Below are 10,989 nucleotides of genomic sequence, written 5' to 3'. Positions count from 1 at the left end.
TTTCCCTGTGCTCAATCGCTCTGCCCGGGAGCTGTCCTTTTGTATCCTCCCTTGTTTTTCTTTCCCTCTCTGCCACATGTACAGATGCCTGTGTGTTGTAGCTGCGTGCACATCTTGAGCCTGTATGGATAGGCTCTGGAGATGAAAATAGTTAAGTGCTTTTAAATAGGCAAGAAATGTGTCAGGGGTCTGAGCACAGCTCTGTAGGCAGGGAGTGCTAGTCTGGTGGGGATGAGATCTGCTTGCTGCTCACGCTGGCTAGGGGATAATACTTCCCTGCCTTGCAAGTGAGCACTGATGCCAGTGCAGACCTGCGAGGGCAAAGAAAGACTGTGAAAGCAGGTGCGCTAATCGGAGACAGAGGAAGGGTCACCAGACCCTCCCGTTTCCCCTGGAGAGCAGTGTCTGTGCGTGTATACGCGACAAGCGTCTGTCTTCAACAGCTCATGGTGTGTTCACCACTTCTCTTCCCTCTGCTTCCAGATCCACCTCCATCGCAGCAGCCACCACCGCCAGCTGAAGGGGTGACCGCCCCTGCCGCGGGAGCACCGCCGGCCTCCGCAGCCCCCTAACTGAGCCCGCAGCACGGAGCGCCCAGAGCCGAGACAGTGGTGACCAAAAATGGATTCCTCAGTTTCTTTCTGTTCCTTTTAGGGTTTTTTGCCTCCAGTCAGCCTGCCTGCACACGCGCACCCTAGTAGTCTGGCATTCTTTAGTTGTACTCCCTTGAGGAGGGTTCATTTTGAAGCTGTAGAGCAGTAGACAGTAGTGCCTCCGTGTTGCTGGCAGGAAGCCTGTGTGCATTGGTCTGTTCTCCTTCTGGAGCAACTGCTCCGCTCTGGTTCTCTTTCATCTTGCTGCCTCCACCCCGTCTACATTTGGGATCCTGTGATGGAGCAGGCGGGGTGTCCCCATGCTGCTGGGTGTTGCAGGTGGCGGCGTTCGACATTCTGGGTTCTCCAGGTGGAAAGAGCGAGGCGTCAAGATGAACAGCAGCAACCAGAGTGTGGGCAGGTGTGGGAGAGGGAGGGAGCTCCTCTTTCCACTGCTCAGCAGCGGGAACTGCAGGACTGCTGACCACGTTCATTACAGGTAGATAATCGTTAAGCGCAGTAGCTGAGCCCCAGGGCTCCTCGCTAACTTATTAAAGGAAATATTGATCCAGTGCGAATGGAGCTGGGAGTGAATCAATTAGAAGAAAACCACTCGCTGACCTGAGCTTTCCTGCTCCAGCTTATCTTTTATTTTGTGTTTGAATTGGAAGGAGGGAAGGGTGGTAGCAGCATCGTCCCTTCGAGTAGTTCAGTACCAGTAGCCAGCCGAGGAATTAAAGACAGGTTTTTAGTCCCTCTTTTGGAACATATACGTTTTTTGTTTTGTTTTTCCTTTAAAAAATGAACAAAAAAAAAAAGTAGGTAGCAATGAAGCGCTAGCATATGGGTTGGGGCTGGGATGGCTGGGGCGTGAACGCCACAACTACCTCTTGCAGACAGCCGGGTGGGCAGAATTCAGTAAACACGGTACTCCCCCTTTTTTTTTTTTTTCTTCTAAAGTTTCTTTCCGGAGTGGGCGCGGAGGCAGGAGACCCCTCTCTCCTCTGCTCACCCCTTGCCCTCCACTTGCCGAGCTTTATCATTCCACTGTCTGCAGGGCTGTGGTGGGAGAAAGGGGTCGGCAGCCGGATCCTTGCCCACGAGCAAGGACTGGGGAGGGGGAGAAACAAAATGCCCCAACACAGATGTGCTGACGCGGCCAGACTCAGATCCTAGTGTGTGCCATTACTGACTGCAGAAGGACATAAAACTCTTGCTGTCTGTGCAACTTGGGTCTTCTGCCCTCTCCCTCCCGGGAGAGCTTTCTTGACGAGCTCCCTTGCCAAAACTCCCAGGGTCCCTCATGTTGCATTTCAAGGGTGGGTTGCGGAGGTCACACGTGCAAAGGGCTTGTGTTCCCAAGCTTGGCCAGAAGGCATTTCACCTGTAGGGAAAAGAGAGAGACTTCCCAAGGGGCACGAAACACCCAGAGCCATTTGTTTCCTAAAGTAAAGAGGATCGGCCTTGAAGAAGTCCGGTGTGCTCATCCCCTAGGAACATCCACAGGGAACTCCCCAGGCCCTGAATGTGCAGGTGTGTCTGGGGCTCATGATCTACCTGCTCATCCATGTCTGCAGCCTGGTCCCTTCCAGCACACAGGATAACACTGGTCGTGGTCCAGCCCGAGGACTCTGCAGTGCCTAGCAGAGAGAGCATGCTCAGGGCCTCCCCACCCTCCACCTTTCCCAGAGGAAACCCGTTCCAAATGTTCCCCATCCCCTCCGCGTCCCTAGTGTGAGCGTGGACTCCTGGTTCAGGCCGTGGGCCGGTTTAGAATAAGCTCAGGTTGTTTTTAGTGCGATCAACTTCAAATCGAAAGGATCCAGGTGGAGACTTTTTTTTTTTTTTTTTTTTTTTTTAACTCCTCACGATGTACCTGAATTCTTCACACTGCTGTGTTCCTCTATAAATAACCCGCGTGGTGACTTTTTCATCTGATCTTATGTATAGGGCCGGTTTTATTCCTGCAACGCAGCCACCCAATTTTGTGGAATTAAAAAAAAAAAAGTTTTTTATACAAAACTGAGTCCTGCGGAGTTTGTCGGGAGTTGGATCCGCGCGCGCGCGGCTAGAGCCTGCATCTGCTGGCGCCAGCTTCACCCAGACAGCGGGCTCTTTTCCAGCGGTGCCTTGTCTAGCACGCGCTGGATGCGAGCGCTGAGTGTGTTACCCCCACATGCTGGGGGTCGTCCAAGCGATTTGGGTCAGTGGGGGCATTTCAGGTGCATCCGATACGTTTCAGATCAGCAGCTTTTAATGGAAAGGGTGAAATCAAACCGTGTGGCATGATAGATGAGACGAAGCGAGTAGGGGTCTAGCGGGGCGGCATCTCGAGGCCTGACCCCAGCTTCTTGCTGAGGGTGGAGGTAGATGTAACCATTATACCAGTATCAAATGATACCAGTGTAAGCCATTACAGTTCCCAAGCTATGTCTGTCTGCTCCCGTAGCGACAGAAGCGCAGGCAGCAGGGAAGGGGGGTGATGTAGAGCTGCAGCGACAGAAGCGCAGGCAGCAGGGAAGGGGGGGGATGTAGAGCTGGTGCCCTGCAGTTTGTCCATACCCCAAAAGCTGGATGCAGATGTCGTGGATTGTGGCAACGGCAGATGTCTGCTCCAGAGCGGCATCTTCCAAGGGTTGGAAGCCCTGTCTGGCCAGAGCCCGAGACCGGCAGCTGCCTCCCCGTTGTCCCGTCTCGATGCCTTTCAGCAGGGTCCACCCTGTACCTCATCCCTCGGGGAAGTGGAAGGATGCTCCGAGTTACCGCTGCAGCTGAAAAACGTGGGCACTGGGTGAACCAAGAGGAGCTTTTCCTCTGCTGACGGCCTGAACCCAAGCGTGCGTCAGTCAGCGAGCCAGCAGGCTGCCGTCCTGCGACGTGGGTTTGCTGCCCCTTGGCTTGCCCACCTCCCTCTGGCCAAACCCTACCTTCCTGAGCGGCTGCCTCGTCCCCTGTTCTCCAGGATCAGGAGAGGCCCGCCAGGAATCCACCAACGCAAATCGTGTGTACACGCACGTGTGAAACTCATTAGTGCAATGCCAGCCGTGCAAACCGATCACCGTTATGCACTGGTTTCCTGCCGCTTGTTCACCCTCCATTCGTCCCTGGGTTTCTCCCAGTCTTATTTCATCTTCCGCCTGCCTGTTACCAGACTTCAATTCAGGTGGTGGCACCAAAGTCATAAAATCCGAAACAAGAATAGTCTGTTCTGTGTTTAGCCTAAGCTAAAACACAACTTAACTGCAAATGCAACATAATTAGTGAAAAAAATACAGCAGCCTTGCATAGATCTGTAATTCTGGGGGCAGAGCATCTCCTTGCAGCCGGGTATTTGGGAAGTCTTTGAGGGATTCGCAGATCTGGACACGTGAGGAGGAGATCCCACAGGCCTCATCTTTGCCTGGGTTTTTTCTAGGCAGGCTGCACCCTCTTCTCCCTGTTGGGTGCCATGACCGTGGCATGCTCTTCGTGTCCGGCACGTATGCCATGTCTCTTGTGTTCAGCGTCTGCCTCTTCTCAACTATTCCAGTTTCGCCCCTTGCGGGTTCTGCTTTGAAATGTAAATGCATCAGTAAAAAGGCCCGTACGTGTTACGACTGCGCCGGGTCTTTGCCAGCACCCATGACTCTTAGCCCGGCTGCCTACCCTTGTCCTTCCCACCTTTGCCCCCAGCCCCGAACCTCGCACCCAGTCCCTGCTGTCGCCCCTTCCTGCACCCAGTCCCTGCTGTCGAGAAAGGAAGTGTTGGGGGGGGAACTCGCCCCAGAAAATCGTTATCTCATCTTCACACGTTTCACAGACATTAGGCTGGAAGGGATCTCAGAAGATCATCGAGTCCAGCCCCCTTTGATGCCTGGAGCTTGGGGTGACTGGTTGAGATGTGGGGTGTCCAAGCTCCCCCTGTGTGTACACACGCACACAATACCTGACACAAACATGCACCCTGCAGTACCTCTCATGCGCCTGCACACATGCACCCCACAATAGCTGATATGCATGTGTGCATGCGCACACACCCAATACCTGACATAAACACACACACAAATACTTCTCTCTCAAGCATGTGCGCACACACGCATCCCCAATACCTCTAGTACATGCGCGCGTGCACACCAATACCTGACACAAACACCCCCTGAATACCTCTCTCACGCACACATGCACATGCAGTCCCCCTAATATCCAACACGTGCACATGCCAACACCTGACCCCCACTGCACACGCATGCACACACATGCCAATACCTGGATTTAAGCAGCACATGGCTGTGCGGTGGGCAACAAGCTGCTGAGCCGAATGGGGCAGGGGGAGCAGCCTGAGCTCCAGTCTCCAGTATGACCCATGCCCCGTTGGGCTCTCCTCAGCCCGGGCGAACAGTGTCACTCGTTATCCAGCCACTTCCCTCCTGGCTGCGTGCGGCATGCATAGCAGTGCCCCCTCTCAGCGAGCCCCTTGCCACGCTGCGGTCTAGCACCGGGGACCTCCCCGAGGGCTCTACTAGTCTCCCTGCCTGCTCCCGGGGCTCACCGGGGTCACTCTTCTGCACCCTTCTCAGGAGACATTTGGCTAATGGAGGGCCCAGGGTCCTTGCTGGGACCCCGCGCTGCCTCCCCTTGCGGCAGAAGCTCCACGCGAGGGTCTGGCCGGATGCGCACAGCTCAGCTCTTACTACCTGGGCCCTAATCAGTCCACACGACCCGTTTGCAGCTGCCTCCTGCTGCATTTTGCTGTCAAATGCACCAGGTTAAAATGCACCCCAGACACTGTTTTAGGGCTAATCTAGGCATAGTTCTGCCTATGTGCTACCATGACCAACTCCGGAGGGTCTTGCCCCTGTGCTCGGGATCAGACCGATGCTGCATAGTGGGCAGGGAGGGGTTTCCCCCGATCAGGTAAGTACAGGCTGGGGGGGGTTTGCCTTCCTCTGCAGCGGGGGCACGTCCTCTGCCTTGTCTCTCTCGAGCATCTAGAAACAACCTTTTATAGGAGCAGGACGCTGGCTGCTGCGGTCCCCCTGTTTCCCCCGGAGCAGGCTCGGATGTGATGCCTGGTGCTGCGTCAGGGCTGACAGTAGCTTTAGGAAGAGTTCAGATGATGGATGTGTCTGGGCTGGTTTGGACAGGGCTGATGCTGCCTCCGGGCAGGGTTGGATCAGACGTGACCTCTGGAGCTCCCTGCCAGCCCCACGGCTCTGTGACTCCACTGTAAATCTTGCCCTGGCCCTGAGCTGGTAACTGTGGGGAAGAGCCCTGCTGTTGCCCTCCTCTTCAGCACGGACGCCTGGGCCACGTGGGCTGGGGGTGCATCGTGAAACAGGGTTGATATAGGACGGGTCTTGCATTTGTGTCTCCCAATACGCACGCCTCCCCGGGTCCCGAGTAGCCCCTTCTCTGAGCCCTAGCCCCTCCTGTTCTGCCAGCGTGCTGAGTCCCAGGTCCCTGCGGCCACCCTGCAGCCCTCGAGACGGGCTAACAGCTGTCCCGAGGAGGCTTCAGGTGCAGAAGTCTGCAGCCCTGAGCAGCCTGGGGGCAAGACGACTTTGCCCCCGGGCCTATGACCTGCAGGGTGACTTGCAGCTGCTGCTGCCTCTTGCAGGAGGTGAGCAGCTTCCCCCATCGCAGGAGCTGCCAGGTGAGCAGGACCGGCTGTGTCCTCGGTGTGCAGCCCGGGGGGGGGTGCCCTTCCTTCTGGGTACCAGGCTGGATGGGACACGCTCAAGGTCATTAGGCGGCTGCCCTGCTCCACCTGAGAAGTAGCTGCATTTCCGGCAGGCAAAGGGCTAGCTGGCAGCATGATGAATGTTACGGAGACATCACCTTCCAGCTCAGGTGTCCACGTTCTGCCCTCCTCAACCTCCTCTGCTAGCTCGGCTTTCTCCTCCCTCCTGCTCCGGGCTCGTTAAGCAGCTGCCCTGCTCCACCCCAGCAGCCAAGGAGCCTGCTGGTGGCGTGATGAATGTTACGGAGGCATCACCATCCAGCTCCGAGGTGCTGCAAAGAGGTATGCTGGGCTGATGTGGGGTAGGCCTTGCTTGCTTGTGTTAATCTAGTCCTTGCAGCCACCCAGGCCATTGGCTCGTTCCCTGCAGCTGGTCCTTGCAATGCGGCGGCCGCTTCCTCGTCTCTTTTGCTCAGTCGGTTCCACTGCGCCTCACCCAGACGTCGTGCCTGGGTTTCGGCAAACATTTCCGTGCAATTTAAACAGCTCTGGTCCTACAAACCAGCTGGAGCACGGACCTCAGCTTGCAGTACAGTGCCCTTCCTGGGGGTGAAAGTCGGGGAGCCTGGGGGCAGGGAGCTGGGGGTTGCATTTATTTGGCTGGTGGGGACCGTGCTGGCTGTGTCGTGTGACTCCTTGGGGACCGGAGCTGGGGTCCCTGCAGGCGCCGGAGAGATGGAGGTGGGGAAGTCCTGAATAAAGCACCATCCAGGTCCATCCCTCGGGCCTGAGACGAATGAGAGGCAGGAGAGCAGGGTCGGCCGCGGAGGGGCAGGTTGCTGAGCTGCAGCCGGGGGAGAAGAGTCTCAGCCCCGGCTCTTCTTCCCGTCGCAGCCCCCAACCTGCTGCCGAGCGGAGGTAATGGCCCTTCCCCAGCTTCTCGGTCAGACAACGAGGGGCTTGCGCGGGGTCGCCTCGGGCAGAGCTCGGTGCTGGACCTGGGCGTCCGAGGCTGGAGCGAAGGCTGATTCTGCTTAGCCCTTGGAGAGGGGGCGCGCCGGTGGCCTGCTGATGCAGAGCTCTAGCTCTGTTTCCCGGTCATGGGCTTGGGGATTTGGCCAGTCAAATATTGGTCAAGAATGATTAAAAAAATAGCCAATAGGTCCAAATAATACACGGGAAAAATGCAAAGTTGCCATGAAGAAATGTGTCAAAAAGCAATTTAAAAAATCCGACTTCTGTCTAGCCAACTACAGAAAAATGTAGGTTTTTTGTAAAATTGCCATTGTCTTTGACCAGCTCACTTGACCGGCTGGCCAGCCCTGTCCTGGCGCGATCCGACAGCTCTCGGGTTTGCTGCGGCCGCTAAGAAACGCTCCTGGCTTGGAGATCCAGCACCTGCCGGTCCGTGCCGTCCCTGCCGGCTTGCACGTGGCTGCGGCTGCTGGACCGTGGTCTGCTCCCGTGGCTGGACCCCTCACCGGGGTTCGCGGCATCGTATAACATCAGGGCCCGAGGGAAGCCCGGGAGGGGGTGTCTCCCTGGGCTGTGCTGCGTGGTGCTGCTCTCACCGACAGCGGGGTAACCGTGGGCAAAGCCCCTTGGTCTCCCCACGTGGGCTGCATCAGGTACGTTGTAGAGGTCGCTATACAGAAGGAAAATACTGGATGCTAACGGCCGACTTTCCCCCATCTAGGAATGAAGTGGAAGAGGCTGGTGCATGAGTCTAGCCCTGCTTGTGGCCCAGCCGGGAGCGAACACAAAGCCACAGGCGTGAGGGACCTCGTCTCCATCAGCGGTGCCCGACCTTGCAGCCCTGGGTGAGTGAGGCCGGGATGTGACCACATGCGCTGGCATGATGTAGCGTGCTGCATCGTGTTACCTGGGCTGCTGGCCGTGTTGCTCAGAGGTCGGACGGAGGATTTGGTTTGGACAGGGCTGGACAAGACGTCACCCCTGGAGCTCGCTGCCAGCCCCGTGTGCCCCCGACTCCACAGTCCTGCTCTGTGTTCAGGAGCCGATGCAGGTGTGCAGTGCTCGGACCCTCGATGGGGGCTGTCCCTTTGGGGCAGGGGGTAAATCCCGTGTCCAGACAGACCCAGCCTGGGGGTTTCCCAGCAGTCGGGATAACGGATCCCCTTTCCCCAGGGCAGCCCCATTCCCCAAGGGACAAGTAGGGCCAGAGAGCTGCCCTGGGGCAAGGCACGGACACATGCGACGATGCAGCTTGCACGAGTGTCGCTCGCCCAGTTCCTCCACGGGGTGCGTTGCACCCACCGGGGAGCTGCGCCCATGTGGAGCTGCCTGTCTTGATCCCCGGACAAAGGTGCCATGCGTCAGCGGGGTGTTTAGCAAGAGGGCATCAATGCCGTGCTTGCGGGTTCACGGACCAGGTCCCACCGGTGCCCAGCTGGGTGCATCAGGGAGCCCCGATGTCTGCTTTTCCTCCTGTCCCTGCAGCAGCTTCCTTTGGGCCAGATGCGGCCACCTGCCCTGCTCCCGTGAGGCTTGGGAACACGCGGGCCTGGGATGGCCACGCACGGAGCAGCCTTTGCATCCTCCGGGCTCTGGTTGGGGACCCCGGTGCCGTGCATGGGTGCAGCACGCCGTGGATGACGGCACCCCTCTGCAGCGATCTGCCTTTGGTCTTCCTGCACGTTCAGGCCCAGGGTCCGAGGATCTGGGCGCCTGGTCAGTGCAGGGGCATTGGGTCCCCACTCCTTCGAGGTCCAGGAGCCCCGGTCCTGATCCTGGGGCGTGAGCAGCAAGACTTTTACCGTCCAGCCCCGCATGAGGCTAAAGCAGGTAAAAGTAACCGGCAGCGAGCATGGAGCAGCCGGAGCCCCATCTCCTGCAGCCCATGGGGTAAGGGCAGGATGTGGGGGCCTGTCCCCAGTCCGCCAGCGCCTGTGCGCCGGGCCCCTCTGCCGTGGCCAGGCCCAGGCGCAAGGCCCTGCCAAGCCCCCCTCCCGGCCAGTCCCCTTGGAAACAGCCGGAGACGTGCACGGGGCCTGGGAGCCTGGGAGCACATTCATGCCGGGGCGGGCGGAAGTTGGGGAATGTAAAGCAGGTGCAGCCCCATTCAATCCCCTTTTGAAAGCCAGTATCAAAGCAGACAGAGCCGGGCTTGTTCCCCGCGCCGGCGCTGGGTGCAGGGAGCCCGCGGCAGCCCTTAGCGAAGGCGCGCGGCTCCTGGAGCAGCCGCGGGAGGTGGGGGGCGCCGGCTAGCCCCTCCGCGGGGCTGGGAACAGCCTGAGGATGGGGGGTGTCCCCCAGGGACCATCGGGGCTCTGGCTCTGTCCCTACTCCGGGCAGCAGAGCCAGGACCCCAGGCCGAACCCCCTTGATGTGGTATTAGCAACCGAGCCCGGAGCCTCCTGCCCCCAGGACCTGGGTTCGAATCCAGCCCAGGGTGGTGGAGGCGGGAAGGCCACTCTGCGCGCGCTGAATGTGACGGGTCTCGGTCCCGTTGAAGGAAGCACCAGTCTCCAGAGTGCCAGTCAGGCCCTTTACAGGTGTCTCCAGCCATGAAAGCCACTCCTGGAGAGCTGGAGCCCACGGGAGGAGAGCGCGGTGTTGGCACAAGGCTTGGGGGATGCTCCCGTCTGAGCTGGGCTGAGCCCACGTGCCCATTTCGTGCTTGGGGAGTGGGTCTCTGCTCCCCCATGGACTGGGGGAGCCCCGGGCTCTCCTCCAGCCCCATGTGCCTCCCTCTTCTGCACCAGGGTGGCAGCCCCGTGTCCCACCTGCTGCCCTGCAACCAGCTGCCCAGGTTTTCAGCCTTCGGCCTTAGTGGCGGCTGCACTTCCAGGGCTGGTGGAGGAGCACGCTGCAAAGAGGAATTTGCATGCCCGTGTGCACACCAGTACACGCTTTGTGGTCTGTGTGTGCGCACATATATGCATGCACACAAAAGTTAAGAGCTTGCATGCACGTGTAACGTGGGTGCAGAGGGCATGCACGTGCACACACAGCAAGACACTGTGTGTACGTGCATGTGTGCACGTTGCAGCTAACGGTATGGGTATTATGGGTGTTAGTGGACCCCCCTGGCCTATAGCTCTGCTGCACCAATGCCACGTGGTTGGGCCAGTCCACGCTGCGTGCCCACCACCCAGCACCCCCTCGACTGTCATTGCACACGCACTGCTAGTGTGCACCTCTCTAGGCATCTCCCTGCTGCCCCTGCGAGGAGCGAGGGAGCAGCGTGGGGCTTGCTCTCACGCATTCCCCCTCTGCAATGGGGCTGGGGCTTGCACTGCCAGCTGTGCCTTGCAGAGCAATGGGCCCAGGCGGGAGCCTGGGGGCATCGGCCCTGCCTGGGGCCCAGCAGGAAATGGCCAGGTGGGGCCAGGACAGTCCTGATCCACCTGCACCAGCATCTCCCTCCCAGGCCCAGGGGGATGGGGCACTGCTGGACTGCGGTACTTTTGCACGGCCAGGGCCCTGGTGGTGATGCCTGCACGTGACCTTGCATCGCCGTGGGAAGCCCCGTGGTCTTGACCTTGTAGCCGCCAGCCTGGATCTGGAGCCAGCTGGCAGCTAGATACCAGGGAACCCAAGTGCAAAGGAGGGACCTTGACTTCCAGGCTCTGGGGCTGACAGCTTGTCTCAGTCCCAGCAGACACAGATTGCAATTCAGTACCTGCCTCTTCGCAAGAGCTTTGACATAGTTAAGACTATTATAATGTCTCCTCTTCCCTAGACCAAACTGAGTCCCGTCAGGCTTTTCTCATG

General features: G+C 58.6%; 1 protein-coding gene across 1 annotated transcript in view; it reads left to right on the top strand.

Annotated features, from left to right (window-relative positions):
* SMARCC1 (SWI/SNF related, matrix associated, actin dependent regulator of chromatin subfamily c member 1) overlaps window positions 1–2,615 on the top strand; it is a gene marked incomplete at its 5' end in the record, with an annotated part of 138,659 nt that extends 136,044 nt beyond the window's left edge. The window contains one exon of the mRNA XM_006035676.3: window positions 484–2,615. Within this exon, the coding sequence (XP_006035738.2) occupies window positions 484–572 (89 nt within the window). The remainder of the gene's footprint in view (window positions 1–483) is intronic.
* Between the last annotated feature and the right edge of the window lie 8,374 nt (window positions 2,616–10,989).

This window comes from Alligator sinensis, unplaced genomic scaffold (assembly GCF_000455745.1).
Source record: "Alligator sinensis unplaced genomic scaffold, ASM45574v1 scaffold1296_1, whole genome shotgun sequence".
NCBI classification, from domain to species: Eukaryota; Metazoa; Chordata; order Crocodylia; family Alligatoridae; genus Alligator; species Alligator sinensis.
This window is presented reverse-complemented; position numbering and strand designations above follow the sequence as displayed.